The sequence below is a fragment of the Sorex araneus genome, chromosome 3, assembly GCF_027595985.1.
Source record: "Sorex araneus isolate mSorAra2 chromosome 3, mSorAra2.pri, whole genome shotgun sequence".
Lineage (NCBI taxonomy): Eukaryota > Metazoa > Chordata > Mammalia > Eulipotyphla > Soricidae > Sorex > Sorex araneus.
In genome coordinates, this window is record NC_073304.1 from 183,854,680 (window position 1) to 183,868,091 (window position 13,412).

Sequence of the window (13,412 nt, forward strand, 5' to 3'; positions counted from 1 at the left end):
TTCCTATACTCTGGGGCCAAGGTTGACCAGGGCATCCTTCCTTTAAAACATTGCATTCCTTCACCCAGCTATGCTAAATACCACCAGAAGGTGTAATTTTTAATCTTAGGGGGTAAAAGTGCAGCACAGGCTCAGCTCAGCACTCTTGGGTCCCCTTTCCTGTCCCTCTCTGCTTCCAGAATTGAATGGTAATGGAGAAAGCTGCCATAAGGCCCAGGCACAATGCCCCACTCTCCTGTGAAAGTTGTTCCTTTGCCTATAGGGATGTGGAGGCTCCTGGCTGTTGAGAAAGGACAGGCATGAAGAGAAGGCCAGTAAGAGTGCCAACCTTGCCACCCCAACTGTGTGGGTGTCATCAACATGATTCAGACCTGGGGCAGTGGAGATGGTCTTCCCCAGGCCCCTCTGCTCATCATGATGGGGTATCTAGGACCTGCAAGCTTCTGACCTACATTTACTAGTGGGGAGGGATTGTAATTCAGGTTTTGTCAGGTTAGAGAGTAGCAAGCTGGCTCTACTAAGCTCCCGAACAATTTGGCAGGAGACCTCATTGATCAGAGGGCACTGATGGTAGAGATCTGCATGCAGGAGCATGAAACTCACCAATGCAGTGATCTATTCAGAAAAGAGTTCCCCCCATTCTACTGCACCCATGCCTGGGCAGAAGGAAGAGGGTGGCTCACACCTACTTATGCAGGGTGCGATGGGAGAGCGGCTTTGTTGGTAGCCCTTGGCACAGCGGTTGCAGGTGATGCCTGTCACACCGTCCTTGCAGGGACACTGGCCTGTAGTCTGGTTGCAGGTTTTGCCAGCAGCACCCACGGGATGGCAATCACAAGCTGTAGAGGAAAAACAACAGAAGGTTCAGAAGGCAGGAATGGGCCAGTGCACACCCTATCTCAGGATCCTTCCCCACCTAAGGGTGCCACAGGGAACCTATCCAACGTGAACAATGCTAATGGGGTACTAGCCCAGCCCAGCCCAGACACATTCCAGAGCTCAAAAAATGGAATGGGTAATAAAAATCAAAACAGTCAACTTGAAACTACTGTTTTGTTCAGGAAAATGAAACTGTAAGGGGCCTTTCAAAGCCCTGAGAGGAAGCCCACATTCATTTACAATTTCAGGGATCCCAAGAGGAGGTGAGTGAATGTCTAGAAGAAACTTCACTGGAGAGGGTCCTCACTCCTCTGCCGTCCTTATGGGATAACAATATGAAGAAAAAGATCCCTGTGCTTCTCTATGTGCAAACATGTGGCAGTGGGTGGGGGGAGGCGAAGAGGATGGGGGAAAGAATTGGCAATATGAACATATAGCAAGAAGGCAGCAGCCGACCAATCAGGAAGAGAACCTTCGCCAAAAATAATGTATCTGCTGGCATCCTAACCTTGTATTTCTCAGCCTTGATAGCAGTGAGAAATGTCAGTTCCAACCTCTCCCAATCTATGTTTTCTTTCTTTTTTTTTTTTTTTGGTTTGTGTGTGTGTAAGCAACCCCAGCTGGCTAGACCCCCACCAAACACTGATTCTTGGGCAGAAATGAACAGATATAGCATATCTGCACCGTCTGCTGAAGCTGGCCGCCCTGAATTTAAGCAGTATATTCTGAATGTGGGTAAGGAAGGGATGACAGGAAGGAGGAGGCAAATGTTTTGCTTCTCCCTCTCCCCCACCCCTTTGCCCAACCCAGAAAAGCCTGGAAAGGATACAAAGTTGTCTACAAGGAGGTGTCCTGTAGTCATTTCAACTGGCACTGCAAGCTGCTGCTATGTGTTTTGACTTCATACAGGGAGAGGGAGAAAAGATATCCAAGAAATTAAGTGAAAGCAGAGATTCTAAAAGAGCAGAATTAAAACTTCCCAGCCAGCACTGCTAAGCATGAGAGGACGAGTCTGTAGAAGAAAATATGGTCTCTTCCAGTCATCCATGGGGTCTAGAGTGACTCATGGTGACAATTACAAAGAAGGAGGGAGGACATCAGGGAGGGGCTAAGTAGAAAAGAGAGGAATGCAAGGAACTCTTTGTCAAAATTATGTCTGTACATGTGAGAGTTTGGGGAAGCTTGGGAGTGAGGTTCCTGGCCATGGGCTCTTCTTATCATGTTTGAGGGGAACACAGGCCACAAATCCTGGAGGACAGTATGCCTTGAGAACTCTGGGTTTCCCCAAATGGTGGGATCTGAGTGAGGCGTCTTGCATCTTTATATAGGAGTGAATCCTTCTGTTAAGAACTTGACTTTTTTTATTGCACCCTATATCCAGGTCATTATTTATGGGCATCTTCTTCTTTTCTTTTTTACCTTTTCAGTAGTAAGTAAAATCGCAGGCTTAAGTGCCCAAGGGTTAACGTGCAGGTAACAATGATGAGGAGGGAAGCTGGAGAATACCAGACCTTTCTCTGGAGCCTCTAAAGTCTGTCCCTGTGACAGGAAGGGCAATCAAGCATCGGACTGCTTTTAAGTTGAGCAGGTTAAAAGCACAGGACCCTTTTTCCCAAGCCACTGATGTGGGCACAGGCAAAAGGCAGATGAGGACCTACCAGGATCATGCCAGCTGACCTCCCTTGGCTGCTGAGCAAACCAACTGGTAATGCTAAGATTCATGCCAGGATGCCTTCCCGTCAGTGCTAACAGAACACAGCTGTGTACCAGAAGTTTCTGCATCTCAGAGTTGGCTGGAATGAGGTCACTAAAAGTTGCTGGGTCACTGAAGGGTGAGTCAAGTCACCCACAGGCACCACTATTGGCCAAGGTCAACTCTATTGAGGAAGAAGCTGGAGCAGAGCAAAACCTGGGGAAGTGGCAGATTCATCCCTCACAATCACTCCACTTCCTGGCCTAGCATATACTCCTAGGAAGGAGTTGGGCCCCCACCAAAGTTACTGTAAGCATGTGAAACCAGGCAGTGTACCACCTCTATGGAACAGACACTCCATATGGTATGTGGGTACATCCTTTGGATTAAAGTAAATGGGCTTTGCTGCCTGGTCTCCAAAGATTCTGAAAAGACCCTAATCAGCTGGTCCTTTAGCTGGGTTAAACAGAAGTGAAAAGCTGACTGTGCTTTCACTTACATGTCCAGAAAGAGAAGTGGTCACTTTCCCAAAGGACAGAGGTCTCTGAGGCCATTCAGATCAACTCTAGGACACACCTCTGAGGTGCAACATTCTTCCAGCATAACACCATCCCCTAGCAACCACACTCTCATGCACTCTTTGGTTCTCATACCAGCCAGTAAAAGTAACAGAATCTCACAGAAGAGACTGAAGACAAGGAGAAGACAGTGCAGAGAGATAAAGGGTATGGCCTCTGAGGGCACTATAAGGGCCCTTCCTTCGTGAGACTCCCTCCTCCCCCCCCCCACTTCCTCTCACATCCTGTTCCAGAAAAAATAAGAAATAAGAGCTTTCCCCTTGAAACCAAGGCTAGGCTGGTTTTCTGCTATATGCAGTCAAATACAATCTAAGACTTCCTTTTTATGCTCCCAATTCCAAGTAAAACAGCTCTAGCATAAGGACTTTCCAAAAACCCAAGAGCTAGGAAAAACTGTTAAAAATAAGGTGCAAAGTAATGTGAGCTTCATCATTGTAAGGAGTACAGATAGGTGACAGTGTCCTACAGTGGTTTCTTTGGCAGACTAAAACAAGGGATGCTAGCTAACAGTAGCAGAGGAAGAGGTTTGACACAAGGATATGAAAATACATCTCCAATTCATAGATCAGAAGGATCAATATTATCAAAATGGCCATCCTTCCCAAAGCACTAAGCAAATTCAATGCAGTCCCTATAAAAAATACCCATGCTTGGGCCAAGGAGGTAGTACAGCAAGCAGAAATCTTGCCATGCATACAGCCAACCCAGGTTTGATCCCTAGCACCCTTTATAGTCCCCCAATTCCCTACAGGAATAATTCCTGAGTGCAGAGGCAGGAGTAAGCTCTAAGCACTGCTGTTGTGGCCTAAAAAGCAAAACAAGCTGCCCGTGGTGTATTCGATAGGCCAAAACAGTAACAAGTCTCACAATGGAAATGTCACTAGAGCAAATCGATGAAAAAGTAAAACAAACAAAAATTATATGGGGTTAAAAAAAATCCCGAATAGTCAAAAAAATTCTAGGAAAAAATATCAGAAAACTTCTCTTTCCCCAACATTAAGTTATGCTATAAAATTATGCTAATTAAAATAGTGTGGTATTTGGGAATAAATAACAAACTCTCAGACCAATGGAAATGAACTGAGAGCCCAGAGTTGGACCTCAGGTATATGAACAGCTAATCTTTTTAACAAAGAAGCTAGGAACATAAAGTGGAGTAAGAAAATCATCTTCTACAAATGGTGTTGGGAAAACTGGTCAGTCACATGCAGTGGCAGCAGCAGCAGGAGCAGGAGGAAGAGGAGGAGGAGGAGGAGGAAGGAGGAAACAGAAAGAAGGAGTAGGAGGAGGAGGAGGAGGACCACGGTGACAACAGCGGAGAAGAAGAAGAAGAAGAAGAAGAAGAAGAAGAAGAAGAAGAAGAAGAAGAAGAAGAAGAACAACAACAACAACAACAACAACAACAACAGCAGCAGCAACAACAACTCAGATCCCTATGTAACAACAGCTTACACAAAGGTCAATACACGATGGACTAAAGACCTCAACATCAGACCTCAATTCAGAAATTATATTGAGGGAAACATTATCATAACCCTTCACAAAGGGTTCTAACAAAACTCTTCTCAAAAATCTAAGAATTGAGCTTCCATATCTCCCAGCAATTCCACTTTTGAGCATCTATCCCAAGAGCCCAAAAATTATATTTTAAAAAAAAACCTGTGTTCCTATGTTCTCTGCAGCCTCAATAGCAAAGATCTGGAAATGACCTAAGTGCTCAAAGAAACTGACATATATACACAATGGGATACTGGATGGAACTAGAGGATATCATGCTGAGTGAAGTCAGTCAGAAGGAAGGAGAACCAGAAGGACAGATAATCTCTCTCATATTCTGGATATAAAAAATCCGCAGCAATGAAGTAACAAATACCAAAGGCATCAGAACTGGAAATCTATCAATAGAACTGAGCTTACTTGGTGAAGATCAGGGACGAAAGGGTTCTTGAGACACTGGTAGAGTGGAAAAGTTACTCTGGTGATAGGTGTGATGTTAGAATGAAGTATACATGAAATAATCATTGTAAATCATAGTGCTACAATAAAAATAGGAGGAGGTAAAGAAGATGTCTGAGCCCATCAATTACAAAGGAAGCTCTGAGCTCTGGTCATCAGAGAGTAAGTCAAAGGTCCTGTTATATCTCTTCAACACTGAAATAACATTCAGACCCCCCCTCCACATACACAATAATACATACAACAGGTTAGATGCTTAGCACCACATATAATCCTCCAGGCTCCATCAGGAGTGATCCCTGAGTGCAGAACCAGAAGTAAGCTCTAAGCACCACATGGTGTGGCCCCAAAGCAAACATAAGACAAACAACAGAGCATTTAATTCAATGTCTGTATCACACACATAGGCATTCATATTCTTACAAACTCACAGCACAGTTAGACTCAAAATCACATACACAGGGACACACATGGCTGCAAAGACATTCCCAGACATAAATTTCTACAGATACCTACAAATTCATATGTACAAACACAGAACCCCCCCCCCCGAATCTCTCTCTCTCTCTCTCTCTCTCTCTCTCTCTCTCTCTCTCTCACACACACACACACACACACACACAGATTCACATGCTTCTACCATAGGAACTGAGGAGAATTGCAGAGAGAGGGTTTGGAAAAGTGTAAGAGTGAGGTGAGTTTATGAGACAGACTCCTTTGTAGAGGCTGGTGAGGGAGATAAAGAGACAGCATCTGTGACACTGAGCATGGTTGGCCAGAAAGTCTTCTGCCACAGGAAGCCTGACTGGTGACTCTGGAAACTTCTCTGGAAGTCCGCCACTTCTTTTCAGAGAAGGTCAACAGCTTGTATGAAGCAGCTGCACCTGGTCATGGAAATCAATCTAGTAGAGGGTTTTTCCATAAAAAGAAAGGTGAGACCAGATGGAAGGGTCCTGAGAAGGTGGCAGAACTGAGTTTCTCACATGCATGGCAGGCACATTTAGACTCAAAATCAAAGAGGCACCCTATAGGGAAATCAGCCCAGACTGTTCTTGATCTGGGCCACCACAGAGATAGCACAGGGCAGAATATCAGATGGGCATAAGGAAGTGGAGATCTGGTCTTGTCTCACCAATAACACTGTAGGACAGTCATTGAGTTGGCCTCTGAGCCTCTAAAAGACATTCCCACAAGAGTCACTTCCTTATAAGTGCCTTTGCTTGAGGTTTAGTTTTCATATTTCCCTGAAAGGATCCAGGGTGGTGACCTGTCCTCTTGGAACACCACCAAAATAGAGCAACAAAAATGCCAATGTTTCCAGCCCCCCGGGCAGCCTTCAGTCTACCTGGATGCCCTCTCCTGACACCACAGTCCTACACACTTTGCCAGAAACTTCGCATGGAGATTGGTTTGTCACCCAAGAAACACAATGGAGGTTTCTCAGAGCCCCAGAAAAATGGACCAAAAAGGCAGAGAAGGGTTGGAGACAGTCACTACAGCACCCATCCTTGCTTCAGGTGGCATGGCTGCCACCCAGATCTCTAGTGTCCTGTGAAGACAGCGGTGGTCCAGTCCTTATGTATTAGCTGAATTATAGCTCCCTAGAGTACCAGCATTATAGGTGCTATTAATAATAATGGCTTCCCTCTACAGTCAATCATTAGGTTTGACTGGACTCAAAGTCAATGTCTGTGTTTAATGCAAATGTTCATGCTGGCCCATGGAACTTCCCTTGCACATGGCTGACCCATGTGCAAGGGAATCCTCGGCACTATCTATAGTCTCCTGAGCACAGAGCCAAGAGTAAACCTGAACACTACCAGTTGTGGTTCAACCCCCCTCTCCAAAAAAAAAAAAAAAACCCAGAGGCCTGACCTCAGATGGCCGCCAGCTTCCCGCAAGAGCAGCTCCAACCAGCACACTATTTTTCCATCTCATTGGTTTCTCCCACAGAATTCACCACAATCTATAATGATCATTAATATTATTTTCTTCTCAAGTTTCACCTAAAAACAAGGTCAAAAGAATGGATCTGTCTTCGTCCTCTGCATTGCCCATTTCTGAATGTACCAAGTGCTTAATACATACTCAATGAACTAATGCACCACAGGGGAAAGGACATTTTATTCACCCAGTGGATCTCAAGGAAAAAGGAGAATCAAGCAAAAAAAATAACTCATTTTCATGTCAACTACAGTAAATCTTCCCATTCTTCAATTTTCCATGCTGATGAGGGAGCAAGGATCATTTAAATCCAGATAGTCCCAGGCATTTTCATTTTAGCTGTCTGCATCAACTTCCTCCATAACTATACTGTTATTTATTCCAACAAGTGCTAAGGAAGTACAATTGAACAAATGTTTCAAATTGCATGACCCCTCCCTTTCCTCTGCCACTTTCAGACCACAGAATGTGGAAAGGAAAGGATCCCCATAACACCAAACTGGCTTTCTGACCCTCTGTAATTATACAGTCTTCCTGTGATGATTTTTTATGAGACAAAAGACTCAGGTCCTATAGATAATCCCCAGAGAGAGTATGTGTCCATGTGTGTGTAGATGCAGCTGGGACTGTGGGTGAAAGTATGTCTCCATACTCACACTGGAACAGGAGGAAAGAGTTTGATCAATATAGCATGCAAAGTACTGGAGCGATTGGGTCAGAAGCAGCAGTGAGGAACAGTGAGATGGGACAGTAAGGACTAGTTCTGGTTTCATATCTGACTCCCAGTTAAGATGAGTCAGGAACTCCGAAGATGCTGCAGATTCTCCCAGCATCACATTCACAACTGCATCTGGATGCACGCATCCTACCTGTCTTATCAGGAACTCCACAGAAGTTACCAGGCACACATGAGTCCAATGAGAAGTAATAGACTCATTTGTCAATTCTGCTCCCAAGGCATATTCTATCAATCCTTTACTGAGAATGTGCAAAGACATTAGGGAATATTCCTTGGGCCTTATGCATCCTGTAAGAACCAGCCTCAAAATTCATGTGAGAGCAAAACCCTTCAGACGCTCAGGTACTCAGGGCCCATTCTCCATGGCACACTGCCCTGAGAAAACCAGAGGCAGCCAAGAAACCATCACTGCTTGGGTGTTTTTTGTACGTGCTAGCAAGGCAGAAGTCCAGATTTTGGAAGATACATCCTTTTACCTTCTAAATAACTCTAACAACAGGACCAGAGCACATAGCTATGTCAGGAAACCTCTCCACCTCACTTGGTGAATCTGATAACCCTAGCAGTAGCACTGTAACACTGTTGTCCCGTTGTTCATCGATTTGCTCGACTGGGCACCAGTAACATCTCCATTGTGAGACTTGTTGTTACTGTAAGGAGAAAAAAATCTCCATTTCCAGACAAGAAAAGTAAAATGCTTTAGAGTAATTGTTCATACAGGGAAGTTGAACCCTGGTCTAAGTAAATCCACATTCCATGCTTTTAAAATTGCTTCAGTCCAAGTCTATTGGCTGGGGTCTACATGCAGGTCTCCCAATAGGAAAAAATAGCAAAAGATACTGCTTCAGTTGAATGGCCTTGTTAACTGGGGAGATTCAAGAATTAAAATCATTCCTGCTCAAAGTCAGGACCACTAGGGATCCTTCAAAGGTGATCATGTGGAAGTGGGATGAGAGTAGCATCAGAGGCTAGGGAACAGACCAGGGAATTAACAAATCTGCTCAGGGATGTTCAAGGGACAGACATAAAGGGCTGGGCCTTAAAGAGCAGATCACTACAGAGCAGAGCACTACAGGGAGAGCTGGGCTGTAAGATGGGGCATTTGTAAAGCCTTAGAACAAAATCACCTCTACCTGATTTCTTAACTCTGAGCTTTACCACAGACCTTGCTGACACAAAGCATTATCTAGTCTTATCAAGGATTTATAAATCATGATAATATTTTTTAAAAAAGAGAGAGCACTTTTTCATGTGCTTTTTGGTAATTTGTATTTATTCCTTGAGAAAGTTTCTGTTCATCTATTCTCCTCATTTTTTGATGGAGTTGTACATTTTTATCTTATGAATTTCCACCAGTGTCTTATATATCATAGATACTAACCACTTATCAGATGAGTGTTGGGTAAAAAATTTTACCCATTCCATGGGCTGTCTTTGTATTCTGGTCATCATTTCCTTTGAAGTGCAGAAGCTTTGTGGTTTAATGTGGTCCTATTTGTTTATCATTACTTTCACTTGCTTGGTCAGTGGTGTTTCATCCTTGAAGATGCTTTTAACTTCCATGTCGTGGGGAGTTCTATCTACGTTTTCCTCTATGTACCTTATGAATTCAAGTCTGATATCAAGATCTTTAATCCATTTTGATTTGATCTTTTTGCATGGCATTAGAAATAGGTCTGAGTCTGAATTTTTTTTATAGCTGATTAGTTTTTCCAACATCACTTATTGAAGAGGCTTTTCTTGATCCATTTCATATTTTTTTCTCCTTTATCAAAGATTAACTGATATCTGTGGGTCTGTCTCAGGATACTCATTTATTCCATTGATTTGAGCGTCTATCTTTATTTCAATACCATGCTGTTTTAATTACTATCATTCTGCAGTACAGTTTGAAGTAGAGGAAAATAATGCCTCCCATCTTTTCCCCAAGGACTGCTTTAGCTATTCAGGGGAGGGGGTGAGTGGTGAGTGGGTTAATGTTTCATATGAATTTCAGGAGTGTTTGATCTATTTCTTTAAAAAATGACATGGGTATCCTTATAGAGACTGCATTGAATCTGTACAATTATTTGAGGAGTACTGCCATTTGATAATATTAATCCTCCCAATCCATGAATAGAGAATGTATTTCCATTTCCTTGTGTGTAGGATAACATTGATTTGTCCTTTCTCCCTTGTGGAAGGGAGCTTAGGTTTATTGGGTTACACCCATCACAGTGCTCCCGAGTCACTCCCATTCCCTTGCTTATCTGTGACTCTTCTATGCTCTCTTCCCCAACTGGTCTATCACCCTTTCCCCCTAATCATATTCTGTTAACTTGTAAGGTCAGATCCTTCTAAGGACACTGAACTTGTATTGTAAATTAAATATTGCCTTTCTCCCCTCCTTATGTCTCTTGAATAGTTTACTTTAGAGCAATGTCCTTTTTGTATTGACACAGGAAGACAGTTAATATTATGCTTTTGCAACTTGGGAGTTAATTGACTCTAAATAATTTCCACTCCCAGGCATCTGCTTTCTTAACTTAAGCCTCAGATGCCCTTAGTTCCTAGCACCCCAAAAACAGGGTCCCTACAAGGAACTGAATGGACCCAGGGCAAGCTGTGAGCTACCCTGGCATCAAAATGGGCCAGGCCAAAGCATATAATCTGGCCTGAGCACTGTAGTCTGAGATCTATAGTGAGATGGCCCAGGGAGAGCAATCTTATTAGCTTAATGTATCTCTTACTGTGTCCATACAAAATGTGTCCAAGACAAAATGATTAATATTATGACTGTTTATATGTTTGTTGGAAAAGAGAGGAGAAACACATCCATGGGATTCCACTCTTGGGTGGGTCTTCCTGCTGAATGAGAATCTGTCCTAGAAGAAGCTTCCCCTGAGGGAAGGACTTTACCTCTTGATTGTGACCACACCTATGTGTAAACCCCAACCCCTCATGCTTTGAGATCTAACTAAGACTGTAAGAGTGGGCTGGGGGATCCAGAAGGAGAATGAAGTAGAAGGGGAGGCAGAAGCAGAAAGAATTATGAAGGAGCAGGATTCAATAGGAGGATGAGGGGCATAGGAAAAGGGGGATCCAGAGGAGGAAGATAATGGAGATGGGAATGTAATAAACTGCAACTGACACCAACCAGCCTGGCCTCCGTTCCCTTCTTGTCCGCCCATTGCCATCGGCCTCCCCAGGGTGGGGGAAGAGGTGGAGATCACCAAAGGCAGGTGGTGGGAGAGATAGAGCACCGTGGCCCTTTTGTATTTATTTTATTTTTTGAATACACACTTGTGTCCTCTTTTATTTCTCGATGTAGTGTTTTATAACTTTCTTTCTTTTGATACACTGGTATTTCACCTCTTTAGTTAAGCTGATTCTAAAGTACTTGATTTTCTAAAGCCTAATTGTGAATGAGATATTTTTAAAAATATCTCCTTCTTCCCTTTTATTAGTTGCATATAGGAAAGCCATAAATATTTGCATATCAGGGAGTTTCAAATCTAAACAACAGTGAGATATCATCTCAGAAGAAAAAAAAAACAACCACCAATGCTGGCATGGATGTGGAAAGGAAGGGACTCTCAATCATTGCTGGTGGGAATGCCAGTTGGTCCCACCTATCTGGAAAATAATATGGATATTCCTTAATAAAAAAGTGCCCTAGAACTTGAATTTCCATTCGACATAGCAATACCACTTCTGGGGATATAACATAGTGGCCCAAAAACACAATGCAGAAAAGCCATCTGTACTCCTATGTTCATTGCAGCATTATTCACAATAGACAGAATCTGGAAATAACCCAAGTGCCTGAAAACAGATAAGTGGATAAAGAAACTATGGTACATCTATACAATGAAACATTATGCACAACTGTTAGGAAAAAATGAAGCAATAAAATTTGCTTATACATGGATGGACAAGGATAGTATTAAACTGAGTGAAATCAGTCAGAGAGAGAAGGTCAAACATAGAATGATTGCATTCATTTGTGGAGTTTATATTAAAAAGCACCATAATAAGTGAAAAACACCCAAAGACATAGAAACAAGAACCAGGAGGACTGATCCATACTAGGAAGCTTGCCCCCAAACAGGAGGGGGAGTGCAGTTGGGACTGAGAAAGGACCTCTATGACAATTATTTTAGTTGGAAATAATCACTCTGGATAAAAACTGAGTGCTGAAAAGTGCATGTAAAGTGATATACATGATGCCCTTTCACTTGCAGTACTGTAACCTATAGTATCTAAAAGGAAAATGAAAGAGACACATACAGAGAGAGAGAGAGAGAGCAAGCGCATAGAGGCAGGCTGCAAGAGGAAGGGGTTATGGGCAGGAGGGAAACTGAGGATACTGTTGGCAGGAAATATGCACTGGTGAAGGGATGGGTGTTGAAACATTGTTAAAATGAAACTCGATCATGGATAATTTTGCAATTGTGTATCTCACAATCTCGTGGTGATTAAATTTTAAAAAATACAAAAAAGAGAAAGTATGCAGAATACAGAATGTCAAAGCTGAGTGGGACTCAGAGATCATACTTATGAGGTTTATTTCATAGATTAGATGACCTGCGACTAGAGGGGATCACACGACCTGCCTGCTGCTTTGTGGGATGTGAACCTGGAGCCATAGCTGGAGATTAGCATTACTGACTATCACATCCCCCCAAAACAGGGCTAGAGGAAAAGTAGACCTCTTCCACCAGGGATTTTCTTCCTATGGAGGCTGACCTTAACCATTCCCAAATATTGGAGTCCAGTTCTTGGGTTGTAGTCTTTACCTCCTAACCTGGGAGCTGCCCCAGGAAAAGGGGAAGTCCTTCCTAAAATGACTGACCCTTTTCTTTGTATGACTGATCTTTCTAACGGTTTAGAGCTTTTGGCGACTGTATCAACTTGACATTAGTGTTATGGAGGGGACTGTCCCATTCCATGCCTTCATTCTGACATAGACTGCACTTACAAATCTTCCAAACTTACCTAGAAACTGTTTAGTTTCTTAATTTTTAAATGACCCCTTTACCTCATTTTTAGAAAGAGAACTATAAAAAATTATATCAAGCATGTCTTTTCTCCTAAAGTAAGAAACCACAGGGCCTCAGTCTGTGAGTATTCCCTTTCTCAGTGTCACCAAGAACAGTTCACCATCCTAATGTCTAGACTCCATCACCCTGGGTCTCATTCTTAGCTACACAGTAGATGTACTCAGTGCCTGGGCCTCATCTGAACCCACTAATCAAACCAGAACCTCTGGGGGGAAAGAACTGAAGCATTAGTACTTATAATCACCAGATTATTCCACAGTGAAACTAAGGGTTGAAACCTCCACACACATTAGAGGCAAATAAATTGAGGATGCCATCAAGTGAAAGTCATAAATCAAGAGCAAGAACAATACAGGGAGCCACATACAGTGGTCAGGGAAACAAGGGATCAGCTCAAGGTGTCAGACTCCTTCTCAACCCCTGATAAACCTACTGAAAGAAATAAGGGCACAGAGACACCGTGAAAAACAGGCTGGAACATTCCCAGAAAATGAAAGCTAGTTGGTGGTGTGGATCAACAGTAAGGTGCATGTCTGAACATGCAATGCCCTGGGTTTGATCTGTAGAACCTCAAGGAAGGG

At 43.1% G+C, this 13,412-nt stretch overlaps 1 protein-coding gene across 2 annotated transcripts in view; it reads right to left on the reverse strand.

The window, feature by feature from the left end:
- Nucleotides 1-13,412, reverse strand: part of NTN1 (netrin 1) — a 263,946-nt gene that overhangs the window by 67,843 nt on the left and 182,691 nt on the right. For both annotated transcript variants that reach the window (XM_055131810.1, XM_055131809.1), the window contains exon 4: nt 690-839. In XM_055131810.1, the coding sequence (XP_054987785.1) occupies nt 690-839 (150 nt within the window). The remainder of the gene's footprint in view (nt 1-689; nt 840-13,412) is intronic.